At 39.8% G+C, this 25,007-nt stretch overlaps 1 protein-coding gene across 5 annotated transcripts in view; it reads right to left on the reverse strand.

Annotated features, from left to right (window-relative positions):
• LOC139759216 (late secretory pathway protein AVL9 homolog) overlaps positions 1–25,007 on the reverse strand; it is a 141,147-nt gene that overhangs the window by 6,657 nt on the left and 109,483 nt on the right. For 2 of the 5 annotated variants that reach the window (XM_071681297.1, XM_071681299.1), the window contains 3 exons: positions 13,795–13,934; positions 12,502–12,585; positions 7,980–8,120 (listed from right to left, as the gene is read on the reverse strand). In XM_071681297.1, the coding sequence (XP_071537398.1) occupies positions 7,980–8,120; positions 12,502–12,585; positions 13,795–13,934 (365 nt within the window). Of the gene's footprint in view, positions 1–7,039; positions 7,186–7,979; positions 8,121–12,501; positions 12,586–13,794; positions 13,935–25,007 lie in introns of all 5 variants that reach the window. The other 3 variants (XM_071681298.1, XM_071681300.1, XM_071681301.1) reach the window with 3 other exon arrangements.

Raw genomic sequence — 25,007 nt, forward strand, 5'->3', positions numbered from 1 at the left:
TTTGAAGAATGTGTGGAAGGCGAGACGTTATCTCGGAGCAAAAATGAGTATGTTTGAAGGAATAGTGATTCCAACAATGTTAAATGGTTATGAAGCATGGGCTATAGAAGGGTTGTGCGGAGGAGGGTGGATGTGCTGGAAATGAGATGTTTGAGGACAATATATGGTGTGAGGTGGTTTGATTCAGTAAGTAATGAAAGGGTGAGAGAGATGTGTGGTAACAAAAAGAGTGTGGTTGAGAAAGCAGAAGAGGGTGTGTTGTAATGGTTTGGTCACATGGAGAGAATGAGTGAGGAAAGATTGACAAAGAGGATATATGTGTCAGAGGTGGAGGGAATGAGGAGAAGTGGGAGACCAAATTGGAGGTGGAAAGATGGAGTGAAAAAGATTTTGAGTGATCGGGGCCTGAACATGCAGGAGGGTGAAAGGCGGGCAAGGAATAGAGTGAATTGGATCGATGTGGTATACCGGGGTTGACGTGCTGTCAGTGGATTGAATCAGGGCATGTGAAGTGTCTGGGGTAAATCATGGAAAGTTGTGTGGGGCCTGGATGTGGAAAGGGAGCTGTGGTTTCGGGCATTATTGCATGACAGCTAGAGACTGAGTGTGAATGAATGGGGCCTTTGTTGTCTTTTCCTAGCTCTACCTCGCACACATGAGTGGGGAGGGGGATGGTATTCCATGTGTGGCGAGGTGGCGATGGGAATGAATAAAGGCAGACAGCGTGAATTGTGTGCATGGGTACATATGTATGTGTCTGTGTGTGTATATATATGTGTACATTGAGATGTATAGGTATGTATATTTGCGTGTGTGGATGTGTATGTATATACATGTGTATGGGGGTGGGTTGGGCCATTTCTTTCGTCTGTTTCCTTGCGATACCTCGCAAACGCGGGAGACAGCGACAAAGCAAAATAAATATAAATATATATATTTCTTTTCATTTTTCTTTCAAACTATTTGCCACTTCCCACGCTAGCAAGGTAGCGTCAAATATATATATATATATATATATATATATATATATATATATATATATATATATATATATATATATATATATATATATATATTTATTTATTTTATTTTGCTTTGTCGCTGTCTCCCGCGTTTGCGAGGTAGCGCAAGGAAACAGACGAAAGAAATGGCCCAACCCACCCCCATACACAACGTATATACATACACGTCCACACATGCAGATATACATACCTATACATCTCAATGTACACATATATATACACACACAGACACATACATATATACCCATGCACACAATTCACACTGTCTGCCTTTATTCATTCCCATCGCCACCTCGCCCGCATGGAATACCATCCCCCTCCCCCTCATGTGTGCGAGGTAGCACTAGGAAAAGACAACAAAGGCCCCATTTGTTCACACTCAGTCTCTAACTGTCATGCAATAATGCCCGAAACCACAGCTCCCTTTCCACATCGAGGCCCCACACAACTTTCCATGATTTACCCCAGACGCTTTACATGCCCTGATTCAATCCACTGACAGCACGTCAACCCCGGTATACCACATCGATCCAATTCACTCTATTCCTTGCCCTCCTTTCACCCTCCTGCATGTTCAGGCCCTGATCACACAAAATCTTTTTCACTCCATCTTTCCACCTCCAATTTGGTCTCCCACTTCTCCTCGTTCCCTCCACCTCCGACACATATATCCTCTTGGTCAATCTTTCCTCACTCATTCTCTCCATGAGGCCAAACCATTTCAAAACACCCTCTTCTGCTCTCTCAACCACACTCTTTTTATTACCAAACATCTCTCTTACCCTTTCATTACTTACTCAATCAAACCACCTCACACCACATATTGTCCTCAAACATCTCATTTCCAACACATCCATCCTCCTTCGCACAACCCTATCTATAGCTCACACCTCGCAACCATACAACATTGTTGGAACCACTATTCCTTCAAACATACCCATTTTTGCTTTCTGGGATAATGTTTTCCCCTTCCACACATTTTTCAAGGCTCCCAGAATTTTCGCCCCCTCCCCCACCCTATGATCCACTTCCGCTTCCATGGTTCCATCCGCTGCCAGATCCACTCCCAGATATCTAAAACACTTCACTTCCTCCAGTTTTTCTCCATTCAAACTCACCTCCCAATTGACTTGACCCTCAACCCTACTGTACCTAATAACCTTGCTCTTATTCACATTTACTCTTAACTTTCTTCTTTCACACACTTTACCAAACTCAGTCACCAGCTTCTGCAGTTTCTCACATGAATCAGCCACCAGCGCTGTATCATCAGCGAACAACAACTGACTCACTTCCAAGCTCTCTCATCCCCAACAGACTTCATACTTACCCCTCTTTCCAAAACTCTTGCATTCACCTCCCTAACAACCCCGTCCATAAACAAATTAAACAACCATGGAGACATCACACACCCCTGCCGCAAACCTACATTCACTGAGAACCAATCACTTTCCTCTCTTCCTACAAGAACACATGCCTTACATACTCAATAAAAAACTTTTCACTGCTTCTAACAACTTGCCACCCACACCATATATTCTTAATACCTTCCACAGAGCATCTCTATCAACTCTTTCATATGCCTTCTCCAGATCCATAAATGCTACATACAAATCCATTTGCTTTTCTAAGTATTTCTCACATACATTCTTCAAAGCAAACACCTGATCCACACATCCTCTACCACTTCTGAAACCACACTGCTCTTCCCCAATCTGATGCTCTGTACATGCCTTCACCCTCTCAATCAATACCCTCCCATACAACTTACCAGGAATACTCAACAAACTTATACTCTGTAATTTGAGCACTCACTCTTATCCCTTTGCCTTTGTACAATGGCACTATGCTACGCATTCCGCCAATCCTCAGGCACCTCACCGTGAGTCAACATACAATAAATAACCTTACCAACCAGTCAACAATACAGTCACCCCTTTTTTAATAAATTCCACTGCATTTATTAATTCTGACAGCAAAAGATTGTTTAAATAATGTATCATAATGACTTCATCACATGCCAGTACAGCTTATTTGGTGCAACAAAATTCACATAATATTCAAAATACTTTTTTCTTTATAATTATCAATTTCTAACAAAACAGAAACTCATTCAAGGACCACAGTTTAACTGATCAAGAACTGATTAGGCCCGACAGGCCCCTAATTGGAAAGCCTTCAATAATACCTACATGACTGATTGCCTTCTAGATTTGTAGGGGAAAGCTTACAAACACTTTTTATATCAATTTCCCAGTACATACCTGTGACTCCTTCGAACAGTAGTGAAGTGATGTGTCCATGGGGATCTTCCTCACTCTCCTCTTCCATCTTAGCAAGTAATACCTGAAGCACAATAAAAATCTGTCATTCATGCATATGAAAGTTCCTCATCAACCACAGAGTTACTTCCCAAAAGACCCTGTGGTTCATAAAATCATGTTTGGCAAGGAACAGGACCTATGGGATATGGGAATGCCTTTTGAGATGCATACTTGATGTCCTATAATGAAAACTTCAGGATAACTAATCAGTGGTTGTGCTGTTGACTGGATAGTTATGGCTATCAGTGTGTGGATCTATGGACAAATGCCTGTATAGTATCAAAGCTGAAAGTTCAAAGTACAGAGGTATAAGTTCGTTGAGTGTACATGGTAGGCTGTATGGAAGTGGTAACTAAGGCAAGGAGGATAAGGGTGAGTGTTCAAATTACAAAGGTATAAGTTTATTGAGTGTACCTGGTAAGTCGTGTGGAAAAGTGGTGGAAAAAGCAAGACTTCAAACAACTGCTAGAAAAAAGGTAAGAAAAAACTGCAAAGATATCATTTTCTTTAGCCAGGTGATGAAATCTATGTTAAAGGTAATAAATGTGCATGAATCTCACTCAGAACACTAGCTTTTATAAACAACAGTTATAATTGAAAAAAAAAAAAAATATATATATATATATATATATATTTTTTTTGCTTTGTCGCTGTCTCCCGCGTTTGCGAGGTAGCGCAAGGAAACAGACGAAAGAAATGGCCCAACCCACCCCATACACATGTATATACACACACGTCCACACACACAAATATACATACCTACACAGCTTTCCATGGTTTACCCCAGACGCTTCACATGCCCTGATTCAATCCACTGACAGCACGTCAACCCCAGTATACCACATCGATCCAATTCACTCTATTCCTTGCCCTCCTTTCACCCTCCTGCATGTTCAGGCCCTGATCACACAAAATCTTTTTCACTCCATCTTTCCACCTCCAATTTGGTCTCCCACTTCTCCTCGTTCCCTCCACCTTCGACACATATATCCTCTTGGTCAATCTTTCCTCACTCATTCTCTCTATGTAACCAAACCATTTCAAAACACCCTCTTCTGCTCTCTCAACCACGCTCTTTTTATTTCCACACATCTCTCTCACCCTTACGTTACTTACTCGATCAAACCACCTCACACCACACATTGTCCTCAAACATCTCATTTCCAGCACATCCATCCTCCTGCACACAACTCTATCCATAGCCCACGCCTCGCAACCATACAACCACTATTCCTTCAAACATACCCATTTTTGCTTTCCGAGATAATGTTCTCGACTTCCACACATTCTTCAAGGCTCCCAGAATTTTCGCCCCCTCCCCCACACTATGATCCACTTCCGCTTCCATGGTTCCATCCGCTGCCAGATCCACTCCCAGATATCTAAAACACTTCACTTCCTCCAGTTTTTCTCCATTCAAACTCACCTCCCAATTGACTTGACCCGCAACCCTACTGTACCTAATAACCTTGCTCTTATTCACATTTACTCTTAACTTTCTTCTTTCACACACTTTACCAAACTCAGTCACCAGCTTCTGCAGTTTCTCACATGAATCAGCCACCAGCGCTGTATCATCAGCGAACAACAACTGACTCACTTCCCAAGCTCTCTCATCCCCAACAGACTTCATACTTACCCCTCTTTCCAAAACTCTTGCATTCACCTCCCTAACAACCCCGTCCATAAACAAATTAAACAACCATGGAGACATCACACACCCCTGCCGCAAACCTACATTCACTGAGAACCAATCACTTTCCTCTCTTGATTCAATCCACTGACAGCACGTCAACCCCAGTATACCACATCGATCCAATTCACTCTATTCCTTGCCCTCCTTTCACCCTCCTGCATGTTCAGGCCCTGATCACACAAAATCTTTTTCACTCCATCTTTCCACCTCCAATTTGGTCTCCCTCTTCTCCTCGTTCCCTCCACCTCCGACACATATATCCTCTTGGTCAATCTTTCCTCACTCATTCTCTCTATGTGCCCAAACCATTTCAAAACACCCTCTTCTGCTCTCTCAACCACGCTCTTTTTATTTCCACACATCTCTCTCACCCTTACGTTACTTACTCGATCAAACCACCTCACACCACACATTGTCCTCAAACATCTCATTTCCAGCACATCCATCCTCCTGCACACAACTCTATCCATAGCCCACGCCTCGCAACCATACAACCACTATTCCTTCAAACATACCCATTTTTGCTTTCCGAGATAATGTTCTCGACTTCCACACATTCTTCAAGGCTCCCAGAATTTTCGCCCCCTCCCCCACACTATGATCCACTTCCGCTTCCATGGTTCCATCCGCTGCCAGATCCACTCCCAGATATCTAAAACACTTCACTTCCTCCAGTTTTTCTCCATTCAAACTCACCTCCCAATTGACTTGACCCGCAACCCTACTGTACCTAATAACCTTGCTCTTATTCACATTTACTCTTAACTTTCTTCTTTCACACACTTTACCAAACTCAGTCACCAGCTTCTGCAGTTTCTCACATGAATCAGCCACCAGCGCTGTATCATCAGCGAACAACAACTGACTCACTTCCCAAGCTCTCTCATCCCCAACAGACTTCATACTTACCCCTCTTTCCAAAACTCTTGCATTCACCTCCCTAACAACCCCGTCCATAAACAAATTAAACAACCATGGAGACATCACACACCCCTGCCGCAAACGTACATTCACTGGGAACCAGTCACTTTCCTCTCTTCCTACACGTACACATGCCTTACATCCTCGATAAAAACTTTTCACTGCTTCTAACAACTTGCCTCCCACACCATATATTCTTAATACCTTCCACAGAGCATCTCTATCAACTCTATCATATGCCTTCTCCAGATCCATAAATGCTACATACAAATCCATTTGCTTTTCTAAGTATTTCTCACATACATTCTTCAAAGCAAACACCTGATCCACACATCCTCTACCACTTCTGAAACCACACTGCTCTTCCCCAATCTGATGCTCTGTACATGCCTTCACCCTCTCAATCAATACCCTCCCATATAATTTACCAGGAATACTCAACAAACTTATACCTCTGTAATTTGAGCACTCACTCTTATCCCCTTTGCCTTTGTACAATGGCACTATGCACGCATTCCGCCAATCCTCAGGCACCTCACCGTGAGTCATACATACATTAAATAACCTTACCAACCAGTCAACAATACAGTCACCCCCTTTTTTAATAAATTCCACTGCAATACCATCCAAACCTGCTGCCTTGCCGGCTTTCATCTTCCGCAAAGCTTTTACTACCTCTTCTCTGTTTACCAAATCATTTTCCCTACCCCTCTCACTATGCACACCACCTCGACCAAAACACCCTATATCTGCCACTCTATCATCAAACACATTCAACAAACCTTCAAAATACTCACTCCATCTCCTTCTCACATCACCACTACTTGTTATCACCTCCCCATTTGCGCCCTTCACTGAAGTTCCCATTTGCTCCCTTGTCTTACACACTTTATTTACCTCCTTCCAGAACATCTTTTTATTCTCCCTAAAATTTAATGATACTCTCTCACCCCAACTCTCATTTGCCCTTTTTTTCACCTCTTGCACCTTTCTCTTGACCTCCTGTCTCTTTCTTTTATACGTCTCCCACTCAACTGCATTTTTTCCCTGCAAAAAGTAATAGATTTGCTAAATACCTCAAGGAGTACAGTTGTTGGTTTGTGGGGACTGCTTGGTAGAACCATATTGGCTTCCCCGACTCCATTTTTCAAGAAAGGAGATGAACAATGTCAAGAACGGAAGTGGAGCCAAGGACTTTTGCTCTTCAAATGGCACCTGTACCCTACAGAGGAAGGACAACAAAGTGGTCACTGTCCTTTCCACTGATGCTGATGTCAAAGCGATTTCTACCATTTCTACACTGCTACTGAATGAAAGTTAGCACAAAAGGAGATCCCATATCCTGATGTCATACTTTCCTACAATGGGAGGATGAGTGGCAATGACAAGAAAGGTATGCTGACATACCTATAAAAGAAACCTCTCAGGAGGTATGTGAAGATATTTGGATATACCAGTATCAGAAATGCCTGGCTCCTCTACATGCGATATTGCATTTCCTACAACATTAACCCCATGCAACACAAGAATCTGCATCTTGCTGTCTTAAAGTTTGCCAGACTGCAAAAAATGGAGGTAACAAGAGCAGCCAGGTAGTCCATGAACTACACCTTCTCTTCTGTCCCCACCCCATAAGGAGTATAGAGCTGCTCCCATTTCTGGGTATCCAACACAATCTTGCAATGATTCACCTATCTATCTTCCCCATACACCACACCTGTAAGTACCACTCAAATAAGGGCAATGTTCACTCTTATTCTTTCCATGAAATCAAGACAAATATTGCAATGGAGGTAAAGGTGCCTTTATTCTGTAGTCACCTTTTTTTGTACTATTTCCTCTTTTCCTATAAACTTGCATAAAAAAATACTAAATGTGTAGCACAAGTGTTTTTGCTAGTGAAATGTGCTAAATCCTAAATGATGATGAAGCACAGGTAAAGAACCCTCAAGTGAAGAAGGAATACTGTTCTGTGTAAGTAAACTAAACTAAAGTAAATAAGAAAAGTCAACTTACGTGAATTTCAAAGTATTAGTGTAAAGATTTAGAGCTGCTCTATTAGACTTTCGAACATGGAGGGAGACATACTTTGCATTGAAGCATTCCACCATGGCTCTAGCTGTCTGATCCATTAGCTTCTGTGCAAGCCCTAAACGTCTGCAAAATAATAACACTGCTTTAAAATTGGTGACTAAAGGGGTCATATAAAAGCAGAAATTATAAACAAACAACCATCTTTCTTGTAAAAACACAGCATATTTTTACAGTAACGCGAAAATCTGAATTTTTGACTTTTAAGTATCTGATAATTCTATCCATCAAAATCTATCCAAATCTGATTACTACTCTATTCATTAGAAGCCTCTGGACTTCTAAACAGAACACACAGTCTTTTAAAAGTTAGCCACTAGAGGTGCTGCTTTTCAAGTATCTACTGTCACTTTCCTTCAAACAACTAAATTCCTTTACTTTGTTTCTCATTGGCCCCTCACACTGGTAATGGACTTAGAAAAAAAAAAAAAATCCCTCACAATGTCAGATAAAATCAGTACAAGGACATCATCAAATTAGGAAGCAGTACCAAAATGCAGAAGAATGCTGGTAAAGTATGCACTTTGGACTTTTAAATAGAACTAATAGTCTTTCAAAAGTTGGCCACAAGAAGGGCTGCTCTTTAACTATCTGTAGTCATTTTTCTTTATATCATTAAATTCCCTTTCTATGTTTCTCAGTGCCCCTTCTCTCTCTTTTTATGTTGAAAGCTCCTGTCATGAACTAAAGTCCATATCAAGGTTTGGCCTTAATCAAAATATGGAGAGAATTGTGAAATGGAAAAAGAAAAGACATGAGAAAGTATTTAAAAATTTTGGAGGAAGTGAAAGACCTGTCCTCTGAAATGAGCCACTCCCAAATATCTAAAACACGTCACTTCCTCTAATTTTTTCTCCGTTCAAATTCACAGGTAAACTAACTTGTCCCTTAACTGTGCTAAACCTAATAACCTTGCTTTTATTCACATTTACTTTAACCTTCCTCCTTTTACACATACTTCCAAACTCAGTCACCAAATTCCACAACTTCACACTTGAATCTGCCAGCAGAGCTGTAACATCAGCAAACAATAACTGACTCATTTCCCATGACTATTAAGCAGGAGCAGGGGAGCAGAAACCTCCCTCTCATGTATCTTGACTTTCCAAAATGAGGAAGATAAGGAACCAAGTGAGTAATTGTCTCTGAAGCTTTGATTGGTATGCAACTGAGGCCATTGCTTGTTTGTTCCACTACCTTGTTAAGGTGGAAAAGGTACTTAGGTGACATCGCAACAGTCAGAGTGCTCTGCAGTGAATATGAGGAGATACCCCCAAGAATGAGCTGCTCATGCGAGCCATCTACTGGAAACCCAGGAGCGTTGTGTTGCAGGGGAAGAAGGTGCATTCTATCTGGCCCCCTTCCCACTGTGGTACTGGCAGGAATGAGGATGCTGACAGGCTCGTAACATGAAGAGCAGCGAAAGATGAGATCCTCTATGGGTTCCCTCGTGACATCTCGCACCTCAAGACTCTGATAAGGGATAGGGAGATCTGCAACTACTTGATGTCTTAGGAAGCCTAGAAAATGATATATACCACCATTAAGAGGTATCTGAATCTCACTGGCAGCATTCCTCCAGACTTCACAAAGTACGGAATGCATGAGAGATCAGTGCAAACCTCAATCTCCAGACTTCAACTTGGGTACAGATACCCCTGGGAGGTGATTCACAGACCGAGCAATGATAACGGTGATGATCTGCAAAGTGCCAGTGAAGTGATAAAATCAAAGAGTGGTAAATTGATCAATACCAGTTGCAGATTCTGCAAAAGTGCAAATGACCACACTCTTGTTCATTATGTATTGCAGTGCCCATATATTGAAAAGCACACTGGTTGAATCCCTAAGGATTTTGAATCTCTTATCACACATTTTGAAAAGCCTGAAGTTTTTATTTGGATTAAGACAGAGTTCCCTCTGTTTCTCTCACCACAATAGTAACCCACAAAGCGTCAGTGAAGTGATAAAACACAACTGATTGACTGATTGATTGAGTGTTTTTTCTTTTTTATACTATTCGCCATTTCCCGCATTTGCGAGGTAGCGTTAAGAACAGAGAACTGGGCCTTTGAGGGAATAACCTCTCCTGGCCCCCTTCTCTGTTCTTTCTTTTGGAGAAAAAAAAAAAAAAATGTAGGAGAGGATTTCCAGCCCCCCGCTCCCTTCCCTTTTAGTTGCCTTCTGCAACACGCTGGGAATACATGGGAAGTATTCTTTCTCCCGTATCCCCTTGCAGAATGTGCAAAACTACCATACTTATACCTTCCAGTGCATGATAGTTTCTCAATCTTTTCCAATTAGAGGATGTCTCCTCGCCCAAGTGTATTAATTGCACACCAGTGTTTCCCAGCTAGATGATGTCTCCTCACGCAATGTTATTCATACTTATACCTTGCAGTTTCCAAGTTAGAGGATGTTTCCTCACCCAGTGTTGTCAATTGCATGTTACTTGTCAGTTAGGATACTTGAGAGTCACTGATAGGTAGGATTAGCGATTTCTATTCTTCCCGTCAGACATGTTGTAATCAGAATATCTCACAAATCTTCAACTAACCCCTAGTCATACCATCATGTATAGCATATCAGTGTACAGTTTTGCTGTGTGACAGAACCATAGTCTGGGGAGCATATTGTTCGTCTCTTCAATACAGACCTTTTGTTGTGGGCTTCAAACTTTGTCTTCCTGTAAGCCTCTGTCAATAAAAGAACTGAACTGATTTACACCCCTTAACTCTAATGGAGTGGATTATAAATATGACCCTGGAATGCAGTGAAATCACAAGACAGGATAATGAAAGAACCACATTTCCAAAGTACCTCATGGCCCAGATGACATCCTGCCCTGTGAATTTAAAAGGTGTGCAAGAGCTCCCAAAAGATCAAAAGAGCTACTGCAGATAATTTTTACTTGAACTTTTTTTGACAATGAAAGAGCAAGTAAATATTATAGTTATCCCGAAGAAAGTTGATACAGAAAGTGCACTAAAAAAAGAGTGGTGTCTAACAAGAAAGGTCTGCACAGTAGTGGAAAAAGTAATAACGCATGGATTATTGATTACCATGGAATACTTAAGTAATTTTTCAACATGCATTCAGGAGATGGCCATGCATCTAAAATATACTACACTTCAAATGAAGCTGAAAAGGCAGGTGGGTGGAGTGTGTATTTTTGCACTACTTGAAGGACTTTAGTACTGTCATCTACATGAGACTGATAACATTAGAATTCCAAACTGATGTTGGGAAGCTGTATAAACTTACGATCTCAGTACTGGGAAAACTGTTATTCTTGGTTATGTAAAAGCTTTACCAAAGGGACACAACCTATAAATATTTGTGAATGAAGCAAAACTTATGAATAAAGTTTTGGGAATAAAAAGTGCAAAGATCTACAGTAAGAGCTGTACATGAAACAACAGTGATGAGATATAAAGAGCATGAAGTGTAGCCTACAAAAATTTACTGTAATGAAGATGGAAAAATGAAAACAAGTTGGACTCTACTTTCAAGTAAAAAAGAGAATCACTAGAATCAACTTGCAAACAGGATTTAGGGTCTGACAAATGTACTGTCTTCCTCAGGTTGCCAGTTTCTGATTATTTGGAGAATAAGTAGAATCTATCTATCCATATCTCTGACACCTTTTCCCTTCGGGAAATCTCTCAAGGGGTGGCTGTGGCAAAAGAGTCTCCATAACTGGCGAACTCCAGTTCCACCTCTTAGCTACTGGCAGAGGACAAGTCTAGCACAGTGTTTTAAGAGGCTTCTACCTAATGTCTACCTAATGTACCAGCCTACTAATTCTACCTAATGCTCCCTATAATGTTCCTACCAACTACATTTACCCAATGCTCTCACCTAATGTACCTATTGATCCTATCATTTTGCCAAAAGGCTGGGCTAATGCATAGTGCTCACCATACAAAAACCTAGAACTATAAAGAATGAGGTGTGTAAGTCAAATGTTGTCCAGTCTTATGTGAGACAAGGAGAGACTACATTTGTGGACAGAATGCCAGTAGTCCATTTGTGGATGAAGCAGAAAGAAAACACCTCTATCCTGGTCAGATGGGTCTAGCATAACCACTGAAAAGCTGGCTCACTATGCAATAGTCACTAACACTGAAATTCCACTGCATTTATTAATTCTGACAGCAAAAGATTGTTTAAATAATGTATCATAAATGACTTCATCACATGCCAGTACAGCTTATTCTGGTGCAACAAAATTCACATAATATTCAAAATACTTTTTTCTTTATAATTATCAATTTCTAACAAAACAGAAACTCATTCAAGGACCACAGTTTAACTGATCAAGAACTGGATGAGGCCCACAGGCCCCTAATTGGAAAGCCTTCAATAATACCTACATGACTGATTGCCTTCTAGATTTGTAGGGGAAAGCTTACAAACACTTTTTATATCCATTTTCAGTACATACCTGTGACTCCTTCGAACAGCTAGTGAAGTGATGTGTCCATGGGGATCTTCCTCACTCTCCTCTTCCATCTTAGCAAGTACATACCTGAAGCACAAATAAAAATCTGTCATTCATGCATATGAAAGTTCCTCATCAACCACAGGAGTTACATTCCCAAAAGACCCTGTGGTTCATAAAATCATGTTTGGCAAGGAACAGGACCTATGGGATATGGGAATGCCTTTTGAGATGCATACTTGATGTCCTATAATGAAAACTTCAGGATAAAACATAATCAGTGGTTGTGCTGTTGACTGGATAGTTATGGCTATCAGTGTGTGGATCTATGGACAAATGCCTGTATAGTATCAAAGCTGAAAGTTCAAAGTACAGAGGTATAAGTTCGTTGAGTGTACATGGTAGGCTGTATGGAAGTGGTAACTAAGGCAAGGAGGATAAGGGTGAGTGTTCAAATTACAAAGGTATAAGTTTATTGAGTGTACCTGGTAAGTCGTGTGGAAAAGTGGTGATTGAGTGGGTGGTGGCATGCACAGAGAATCAGATTAGGAGAGAACACTGTGGTGTCAGGAATGGTAGAGGATGTGAAGGTCAAGTGTTTGCTATATAGAATGTGAATGTGAAACACTTACAGAAACAGAGGGATCCAAATGTGGTATTTATGAATCTAAAGAAAACATGACAAGTTTAATAGAGATGCTATGTGAAAGGTGGTACGAACATATGGTTTGGGAGAAAGCTATCAAAAGCAGCGAGGAGTTTTTATGAAGTGTAAGGAACGCATGTGAGTAGGAAGAAAGGAAGGTGAGTGGTTCAAGGTGAAGGTAGGTCATTATTATATTTAATCGCCGTCTCCCACGTTAGCGAGGTAGTGCAGGGAAACAGATGAAGAATGGCCCAACCCACCACATACAGATATATATACATAAATGCCTACACACAGACATATACATATATACAAATGTACATATTCATACTTGCTGCATTCATCCATTCCTGCCACACATGAAACAGCATGTAACAGATTAGCCAAACTGCCCAAGGTGACAATATTTTTGCCTTTTGCCAGCCCAAACAATTGGATGGAGATTTCATTTTTGCAAGATTAATTCATTTAAAATATTTCTGTCTATATGCATTTGTTCCACCATGTGTAGATGGGAATGAAGTTTCTGATAATCCAGTTTTTCCAGGGTAGCTGAGGAGGGTTCTCCACTATCCAACTCATTACTCTGAGTGTACAAAATAACTACACTATTTCAGTATAGTAGGTGAACTTTTGATGTCAATACTCACCCAACAACCTGTCCTTCATCATCCTCAGCTACATAAGACAACTGTGGCCACGAAAGGCCATGGTAAAGGTAGTACTTCATCTGGTAGTTCTCTGGCAGGCACAGTAGATTGCAATGCTGCATGTGCATTAGGTCTTCTGGCTGTTGTATAAACATGAAAGTAGTTTTATTAGTTGTTATATTCATACTAGATATAATTCTCTGAAAAGAAAAGTAGGATGGAATGCTGCATGTGCATGAGGTCATCATGCTGTGGAACAGATAAATCTTAAAAACAATTTTGTTAAAATGCACGAGATTCTTCTTATAAGAAACTGTTTTTTACCGCACATGCCATAGCAGCCAACTCTCCTATACAAGAAATACCAGTGACAACTCCTAGCATGACAATTTGTGTCCGAAAAACAAATATGACAAAAGAAAAATAATGATAAAGCAGTGCTACCAGCATATGAATCAACATAAAAAAAAGCTATGAAAAAGAGTTATTACTCTTCAAAACTGATGAGAAGTCACTCGTATGGGATAATCTACATTAAATAAATCTAATAAGATCTACATTCTCAGTAAAAAGAAGTGTATCAACCCTTTATGCCCTATCACTGATGACCCACAGTGACCCCTAAAATCCTGTATAAATAATCCTATGCAGGTCCAGTTATAAATACATCAGTTATACTGACAGCATTTCCTTCACGAATGCTGTGACTACTTTTTGTTGACCACAATTGTTCTAAGATTACTTCATTCACAAATCATTTAACTAGTTCATTTGAAAAAAGCTCTATAATCACTTTAACTGGTTAAACTTCACTTTTTGAGCTTCCTCTTTAAGTGCTACCTGCTTAATATAAAAACATTTTGTACATCTGCATTATATGCTCTATTCTTAAATCTTATCATAAAAAATCCATGTGCAATGCAAGTACATCATATTCACTAAGAGTGCTCTACAGTTACCTTTTTTCTCAAACTAGTAGATAAAAGTAGTTGGTGCAAAAATTTAAGCAGGATTATTCAGAAGAAACATTATGTAGAAATAGTAGGCAGGAGCAGTAGATAGAAGTAGTCATCACGAAAATTAGATAGGAGCCTCTCCAAACACTGTGCTAGACCTGCCCTCTGCCAGTGGCCTGTTAAGGGTGAGTCACTAAAGGCTCAGAAGTGGCACGGAGTTCTTTGTTATGGAGACTTGCCGAGGCCACCCCTCTGAAGGAGCTCTAATTGGAACAGACATTAGGGATAAAAATAGATATAACTATTTAGTAAGTATCAATTAAGATAGATTGGCTTCAAAAATAATCCAAAAATCAAACACTGGAAATCAATAAAGTAATAGTATTCTTGAATACCAAAATAGCAGGAACAATGACTATTCCTTTAAACCTTTAAACATATGCAACATTGGCACATGGCAAAAACAAAGAACAACTAATCATAGTAAAAAAAAAGTAGCCGCTGAGCAATCTAGCCGAGTGAACTGGGCATGGAGGCACTAGATGTGAATCTGCTTGCAGAAAGCAGTAAGCCTTTGAACCCCTATTCTTAGTAGGGACTTCAATCTGAGGGAGTAAGCAAGATCTACAAGCTAACAATAACTTTATGTCAATTCGATATGTTGAAGGAAGTATATAACTAAAATTTTCGACAAAATTCATCTACCAACAGGTAAGGTTATATTAAGGGTGAACGTTGACCTACACTGCTCCTTTTATGGACTGGCCTGTGTGGCGACCATAACAATTGCACTAACTGAAGACTATGTCCTGAGTGGCGAGCATAAGCACTTTGGCCCCTAACATGCAGGTTGGGAGACCTCATGTGGGAAAAGTCATGCCTGAACAATCATGCACCACGGTAATGGTTGGCGTCAACTGTCCTGATTAATGACCGTCTTCCGTGGCGCCGGTTGCATTTTCACCACTTAACAAATACTGTCAGAAATACACCAACCTTTGCACACCGTATATTCATCTTTTTGAAAAATATTCTTCTTTCTGTAAGCAGCTTGTATGGAGTGTTTAACTACTAGTTATTGCATCCGAGGTGTTGTTATCTCAAAATCTTCTAAATGTAGATTGCGTGCAGTTGTGTACAGAAACCTTGCGGCTTTTTTTCAGCGATGTTCCTCACCACGTCTGCCGTCACCAATATTATTATGCCAGCGAACAACTCGACTATGCCATGACGCGTAGGGAGCAGCGCAAGAAACTGTTAGCGAACACATAAACGAAATTATGACCGATTCCATAAAGAAATGAAAGTTTTATTTGCGATTGATTAACCCTTCTCGTTTGGCAATTAGTCATTTTGTTTAAAGTACATCAAAAGTAATAATCAATATTCAAAGCAGCCAAATCTGTCAATTGTTTTGTGTTAATCTCAATTCATCTTACGCCAGCTACTTTGTCTATAAATTTGTGATATTGATTTTACAATCGGTGTTTTCCAGTAAAACTAATAAATTACTTTAGTAAAAAATGGAACTGTTGGGAATTTTATAACTAAACTAACTAATTACTTACTTTCCATAGAACTACAGTAATTCCTTATGAAATGTTTGACCATTATCCAAGTAAGGTAATGCCTGACTACACCTGCTCAAAGTTACACTGCAGGAGAAAAGTCACCTATGGTGAGACTGTATCTCTGAGATTATGGTCTCGTCTGAGAACTTCAGAGTCCAAATCTGTCTACATTTTCTTGCTAGTGGTAGCTGCCTAACCTTGGGCTGGGCTGCTGAAGCCTTCAGTAAGGTCCAGAGCAACATCAGTCTCTTTCATAGAAACTGGTCCTGGGGTAGTTATAAATAAAAAATAACCCAATGAAAGTAGTAAAAAACATATCATTTGAATTTCGTTTCATTCTGACTATATTTACAGGATTAAGCAGCTTAATCCCAATTATAAAAAAAAATAATACACAGCAATTTATGACTGTTATAAACTGTTACACATTATTTGTTCTGATCCATTATCATAAATATATAGTTTCTTTCATGAACGGATAAGTTCATTATTAAAGATACAAAATAACTCATTTAGAATGATTATTTTTGTTTCACTGCACAGAATATAAGCTATGGTTTAAATAAAAATAATGAACAAAATATTTTTGAGTTGTTAAAGTGCATCCAGAATCTAAGTTATGGGGGCAGGGGGGAAGAAGTGATACTATTCTTTATCACATTTATCAAACAGCATTATAATTAAAAATGTAAGATGCTGATGGAAGAGAAATGACATAAAGGATGCAAACAAGTATAGTGATGGTACATTTATAAAGATTGTCCTGCATGACTTTTGAAAGTAAAAAAAAAATGGTTGTTATATTAGATAATGCTGGAGTAGTTTCCACTCTAGCTGCTTGGTTGTTAGTGTGATAACAATAACTGACAAACTGTTTCCAGTTGTAACCCCTACCTGAGGCATGAACATGTATGAAGCACAATGGTTATGAACTTGCTCAGAGGATTAACAGTGTAAAGTACATCAATAAATTTGAAGCTTCATCATAGCAAAATGCATATCCTTTAATCATGTGGTTTGGCATACAACCACATATCATCTTTGTCTGCTAGTACCTAAAAGAATGTCCTTAAAAACATCCTCATCAATGACATCCTTTTAGTCATGACACTGTCACTGAGGTGGCAAAGTTCAATCAATTATCTCTTATCAAAAAATGTATTAAGATTCTCTACGTATGGTTGTATCATTACTACTTTTCCCTTCTTTTTGCCACTTACATCCCTACCCCACCTTACATTTGTGTATTGATTTATTATCACTTGTTTAGCACTTCCTTCCATACATCATCTTACATGTATGAAATAATTTTATCTCATTTCTGAATTTGCTCTTGTACATTATACTTCACGAGAGGAAATGGAACAAATATAGATACAGTAAAATAAGAGGTGGCCTCCAGAAATGATCACCTATAGCTAGATAACCAGGCCAAAGGTATGAATAATTACCAGTATAAAACTGATGAATTAATCATTGCATCCATAATAACACAACAGCAAAAGGTTCATTTCCTTGGCATAAGCTGCTTCTTAAAGTGTTGAGATATTAAAAGAGGCAACAGATGGGAGATGGACTGTATGGTAGGTATGGTAAGTTTCTCTATTATCTTACCGAAGGTTTCTGGCTGTTTTGGGGTTTCTTGGGGAGAGAAACTGCCAAAGGTAAATGTTAGGTATCTGTTGTAGGCAAAATGTTTGTCAAGATTTTTGCATTGAGATTTGTTATTACGATCAATGTGTTCTAGCCATCCCTTCATAAAAAGTTAATCAGTTCTTTGATGTTATTTAACATGTTTCTCAATTGTTAAGTCCTTTTATCTTATTGATTTTTAATATTTTTTTTCTTTCATACTATTCGCTATTTCCCGCGATAGCGAGGTAGCGTTAAGAACAGAGGACTGGGCCTTTGAGGGAATATCCTCACCTGGACCTCTTCTCTGTTACTTCTTTTGGAAAATTAAAAAAAAAAAAAAAAAAAGAGAGGGGAGGATTTCCAGCCCCCTGCTCCCTTCCCTTTTAGTCGCCTTCTACGACACGCAGGGAATACGTGGGAAGTATTCTTTCTCCCCTATCCCCAGAGAATATATTTTTAATATAGACTCATATATTCTTTTTGTTTTTCTTGAAGTGAATATTTATTCCAATTTAGTTACCCTGGATTTGTAATGGGATTAAGGCTGGGATGACTGAATGTAGATGGATATATACAGGATGAGAAGAAGGGAGAGATGGGTAGCTCCTTTGAGGAGACAAACCTGGATGTTCTGGCTGTAAGTGAAACTAATCTCAACAGGGAGGGAAGAGAATGGTTTGGGAATAATATAAGGGTGAGGTCTGGGGTTAGTTTGAGAGTGAGAGTACAGGAGAAGGTGGCACATCAGATGAAGGAGGAGTTGTGGGATTGTGTGAAGGAGTGTAAGGTAGTGAGCAAGCCCCAAACTGATGTGGATGAAAATGAAAGTGGATTATGAGAGGTGTGTATTGTAATTGCTAGTACTATGCACCTAACTGCAACTGGAGTGAGGAATAGAGGGGTGTTTTGGGAGAAGTTGAGTAAGTGTATTACCAGTATTGATGCAAGGAATCAAGTATTAGACATAGGTGATTTAGATATAAGAGTGGGTGATGAGACATTGTAAACGGATGGCAAGGAGTACCTAGAGTGGGCAAAAACTGTAAACAGCTTGTAGATTTGGGTGATAAAAAGAACCAGTCACTGAAAATACAATACCAAATTTAAAAAAGGAATGTATATCAGTATATGTGGGTTAGTGAGGTACATGGTGAGTGGACATTATTGGATCATGAACTAATTGATAAGCATGCCAAAGAAATACTCTTGGATGTAAATGTGCGGATAAGGGCAGCCGATGGGATGTTTAATCACTTACTAGTAGAGGTGATAGTGAAAGTTGGTTGAGGCTTTAAGAGAAGAGGAAATTATATGAGTGTGGAGAATGTGGCGACAGACAGTAAGCTTGGAAAGGAGGTTGTATGAGGAGATACAAGGAGAGACTCAGAGGAGAATGACAAAAGGTGAGAGGAGAGACTCGGAGGAAAATGACAAAAGATGAAAGTAAACAAAACAAGGCGAGTCTGTATGAAGTGGAACATAGTATGAGAAGTAATACTTACATGTGGAACAGAAGTGTGTGGTATGCAAAGGATAGGATGTGGGCATGTGAGAATGGGTAGTGAGTAGTGAGGTGAAGAAATTAAGTTGCTAATGAAAGAGGTGCAAGGGCATTACCTGCAGGTAATAAGTACAAGTGATTGGTATATGTACAAGAGGAAGCAGATGGAGGTGAAAGGGAAGGTGCAATATTACTCACCTTTGCATTCAAAACACCCATCACTATAACCCGGTCTTGTGCATCAAAACTGCTAACACGCACACTCAGCTGCTCCCAAAACACTTGCCTCTCATGATCTTTCTTCTCATGCCCAGGTGCATAGCACCAATAATCACCTATCTCTCTCTCCATCCATTTTCAGTTTTACACACATCAATGTAGAGTTTACTTTCTTACACTCTATCACATGCACCCACTACTCCTGTTTCATGAGAAGTGCTACTCCTTCCTTTGCTCTTGTCCTCTCACCAACCCCTGACTTTACTCCCAAAACATTCCCAAACCATTTCCCCTTTACCCTTGAGCTTCGTTTCACTCATAGCCAAAACATCCAGGTTCCTTTCCTCAAACATACTACCTATCTCTCCTTTTTTCTCATCCTGGTTATAGCCACACACATTTAGACACCTCAATCTGAGCCTTCGAGGAGGATGAGCACTCCCATGTGGCTCCTTCTTCTGTTTCCTTTTTTTTTTTTTTTTTTTTTTTTGCTTTGTCGCTGTCTCCTGCGTTTGCGAGGTAGCGCAAGGAAACAGACGAAAGAAATGGCCCAACCCACCCCCATACACATGTATATACATACGTCCACACACGCAAAATATACATACCTACACAGCTTTCCATGGTTTACCCCAGATGCTTCACATGCCCCGATTCAATCCACTGACAGCACGTCAACCCCGGTATACCACATCGCTCCAATTCACTCTATTCCTTGCCCTCCTTTCACCCTCCTGCATGTTCAGGCCCCGATCACACAAAATCTTTTTCACTCCATCTTTCCACCTCCAATTTGGTCTCCCTCTTCTCCTCGTTCCCTCCACCTCCAACACATATATCCTCTTGGTCAATCTTTCCTCACTCATTCTCTCCATGTGCCCAAACCATTTCAAAACAACCTCTTCTGCTCTCTCAACCACACTCTTTTTATTTCCACACATCTCTCTTACCCTTACGTTACTTACTCGATCAAACCACCTCACACCACACATTGTCCTCAAACATCTCATTTCCAGCACATCCATCCTCCTGCGCACAACTCTATCCATAGCCCACGCCTCGCAACCATACAACCACTATTCCTTCAAACATACCCATTTTTGCTTTCCGAGATAATGTTCTCGACTTCCACACATTCTTCAAGGCTCCCAGAATTTTCACCCCCTCCCCCACCCTATGATCCACTTCCGCTTCCATGGTTCCATCCGCTGCCAGATCCACTCCCAGATATCTAAAACACTTCACTTCCTCCAGTTTTTCTCCATTCAAACTCACCTCCCAATTGACTTGACCCTCAACCCTACTGTACCTAATAACCTTGCTCTTATTCACATTTACTCTTAACTTTCTTCTTTCACACACTTTACCAAACTCAGTCACCAGCTTCTGCAGTTTCTCACATGAATCAGCCACCAGCGCTGTATCATCAGCGAACAACAACTGACTCACTTCCCAAGCTCTCTCATCCCCAACAGACTTCATACTTGCCCCTCTTTCCAAAACTCTTGCATTCACCTCCCTAACAACCCCATCCATAAACAAATTAAACAACCATGGAGACATCACACACCCCTGCCGCAAATCTACATTCACTGAGAACCAATCACTTTCCTCTCTTCCTACACGTACACATGCCTTACATCCTCGATAAAAACTTTTCACTGCTTCTAACAACTTGCCTCCCACACCATATATTCTTAATACCTTCCACAGAGCATCTCTATCAACTCTATCATATGCCTTCTCCAGATCCATAAATGCTACATACAAATCCATTTGCTTTTCTAAGTATTTCTCACATACATTCTTCAAAGCAAACACCTGATCCACACATCCTCTACCACTTCTGAAACCACACTGCTCTTCCCCAATCTGATGCTCTGTACATGCCTTCACCCTCTCAATCAATACCCTCCCATATAATTTACCAGGAATACTCAACAAACTTATACCTCTGTAATTTGAGCACTCACTCTTATCCCCTTTGCCTTTGTACAATGGCACTATGCACGCATTCCGCCAATCCTCAGGCACCTCACCGTGAGTCATACATACATTAAATAACCTTACCAACCAGTCAACAATACAGTCACCCCCTTTTTTAATAAATTCCACTGCAATACCATCCAAACCTGCTGCCTTGCCGGCTTTCATCTTCCGAAAAGCTTTTACTACCTCTTCTCTGTTTACCAAATCATTTAAATACAAGGAGGGAAGGGTTTCTAGCCCTCCCACTCCCATCCCCTTTAGTCGCCTTCTACAACATGCGGGGAATGCATGGGAAGTATTCTTCCTCCCCTAACCCCAGGGATATATATATCTTTCTTTCTTTTCTTTCATACTATTCGCCATTTCCTGCATTAGCGAGGTAGCGTTAAGAACAGAGGACTGGGCCTTTTAGGGAATATCCTCACCTGGCCCCCTTCTCTGTTCCTTCTTTTGGAATATTAAAAAAAAAAAATATATATACATGTACATATTCATAATTGCTTGCCTTTTATCCATTCCTGGGACTACTCCACCCCACCCCACAGGAAACAGCATCACTACCCCTCCTTCAGTGAGGTAGCACTAGGAAAACAGACAAAAAAGGCCACATCTGTTCACACTCAGTCTCTAGTTTTCATGTGTAATGCACTGAAACCACAGCCCCCTAGCCACATCCATGCCCCACAGACCTTTCCATGGTTTACCCCAGACCTTTCATTCCATCCTTCCATTTATATGTGCCTCATCTCTGTTAAACCTACTAACCTTGCTTTTTATTCACACATTTACTCTCATCTTCCTCTTGTCATGCACCCTCTCAAAGTCAGTCACCAACTTCAGCAGTTTCTCACTTGAATCTGCCATCAGTTGCTGTGTTATCAGCAAACAACAACTGACTCTTTCACATGTTCCCCCACCTTTACAGATTGCATATCCATCCCTCTCTCCAAGACTCCTTGCATTCACCTCCCTCACCACCATATCAAATATCAACTACCATGGTGACATCACATAACCCTGCTGCTGACCAACCTTTACTTGGGACCATTCACTCTCTTCTCTTCCTACTTGTAAACATGCCTTACATACCTGATAAAAACTTTTCACTGCTTTCAGCAGTTTTTCTCCCACACCATATATTCTCAAGGCATCCCTATCATATGCTTTCTTCAGATCCATAAATGCCATATACAAAACCTTTTGCCTATGGAGCCTGGTTGTGGATAGGGGGCTAGATACTGGCTGTAAGTGAATAAGACTATTTCTTCATCCAATCCTGGTGCTACCTTGCTAATGCAGACACAGTGAACAGGTATGAAAAATTAATTCATAAGATGAAGAATCTGGAGTGAACTTAAAATAATTTTCTTAAAACGTAGAAAGAAGCTCAGGGGAAAGGACATTCTGTATCATTATATATCCGATAAGCTAATGCTTATACCTAGTTTACTTTAGCACATGCTGAATTTTCTGAAAATGAGTCTTTTTATCATAAGTAACATCACCATCATATTCACTTTTAGCACATGACTATATATCTTCTTTTTTCTTTTAAACTATTCGCCATTTCCCGCATTAGCGAGGTAGCGTTTAGAACAGAGGACTGGGCCTTTATGGAATATCCTCACCTGGCCCCCCTCTGTTCCTTCTTTTGGAAAATTAAAAAAAAAAAACGAGAGGGGAGGATTTCCAGCCTCTTGCTCCCTCCCCTTTTAGTCGCCTTCTACGACACGCAGGGAATACGTGGGAAGTATTCTTAATCCCCTATCCCCAGGGATAACTATATATCTTACCTGACCATATATCATAACCCTTCAGGAATAATATTGTCATCTTTTAATTCCACGAGAAAAGTAAAATAGAATATATAATTAAAAAAAAAAAAACTAGGAAAATTAAGCTATGACAGAAAGATAGAAAAATAATGATGTTCTATTCCTACACTTTAATTATGTCACTCTGTAAATACTGGAATTTGCCTCCCATGATTTTAAGAGAAACAACAGTTAACAATAGTATGAAAGTAATACTCAGGTACACAAATAACCACTACTTCAAGTTCTTACATGGTCCTTTACTTAAACTATAACCTACTGCCCTCTCAAATATCTTCTTAACAATACTAAGCAAACTAGACTAATGCTACTACAGTCATTACATACCAAACTGTATATGGGAGAAATTGTTCAATTTTTTGTATCAAAATATTTCCCTGGTCATACAAGAGGTACAACATCCCCCTACTGGCACTCAAGCCAGCATTTATCTTCATCAATCCATTTGAAAAATTAAAACATGCATTAATGTTGCCATTACAATAACATTCTTACATGTCAATTACAACATGATTTTGCAAAAAAAAAAAAAAAAAAAAAAAAAAAATCTTCAACCACTTTCTAATCTCAATTTATGAAAAGATCATGATCTCTGTTATTCATTAGTTGACCAATTACAAGCAGAAACAAAAGTGGAATACTATATCACAAAAACTTAAAAAACAAAGGCAATATGTACAGATCATATTTCTTACTTCACATTATCAACCCTTTTTCTATGTAATCATTACAGATCTTGATAATGTTTAATTTTAACCTTACATCTATTCTTTATAATCACATTACTGACTAGAATCAATCTAAGGAATGTATAGGTAACTTCCAAGGGGTTTCAGTAAAAGAAAAAATATGTGCAATAATAGCATGATAAGTTACACAACTATTCCCATAAATTTTCTTATATATTCATTTATCAATATATCTCCTAATACCCCTTTCCTAAAAGGGTCCTGTGTTACTCAAGGAACCCATTTCAAAGAGCTCATACAACTCCAAGGCTGTGTCATTTCCATTAGTAGGGAAATGATGGACTTCTTTAGAGAGAGAAGCTCCTTGGTGACCTCCTGGTCACATTGCAACAGCAGGCAAAGTCCAAAAACACCTTTTGCCTTATATATATATATATATATATATATATATATATATATATATATATATATATATATATATATATATATATTCCTGGGGACAGGGGAAAAAGAATACTCCCCACGTATTCCCTGCATGTCGTAGAAGGCGACTAAAAGGGAAGGGAGAGGGGGGCTGGAAATCTTCCCCTCTCATTTTTTTTTTCCAAAGGAAAGAACAGAGAAGGGGGCCGAGTGAGGATGTTTCCTCAGAGGCCCAGTCCTCTGTTCTTAACGCTACCTCCCATATCCTGGGGATATGGGAAAAAGAATACTTCCCATGTATTCCCTGCATGTCGTAGAAGGTGACTAAAAGGGGAGCGAGTGGGGGGGCAGGAAATCCTCCCCTCTCTTTTTTAATTTTCCAAAAGGAGGAACAG

The sequence above is a fragment of the Panulirus ornatus genome, chromosome 32, assembly GCF_036320965.1.
Source record: "Panulirus ornatus isolate Po-2019 chromosome 32, ASM3632096v1, whole genome shotgun sequence".
In the NCBI taxonomy this organism is placed as follows: domain Eukaryota; kingdom Metazoa; phylum Arthropoda; class Malacostraca; order Decapoda; family Palinuridae; genus Panulirus; species Panulirus ornatus.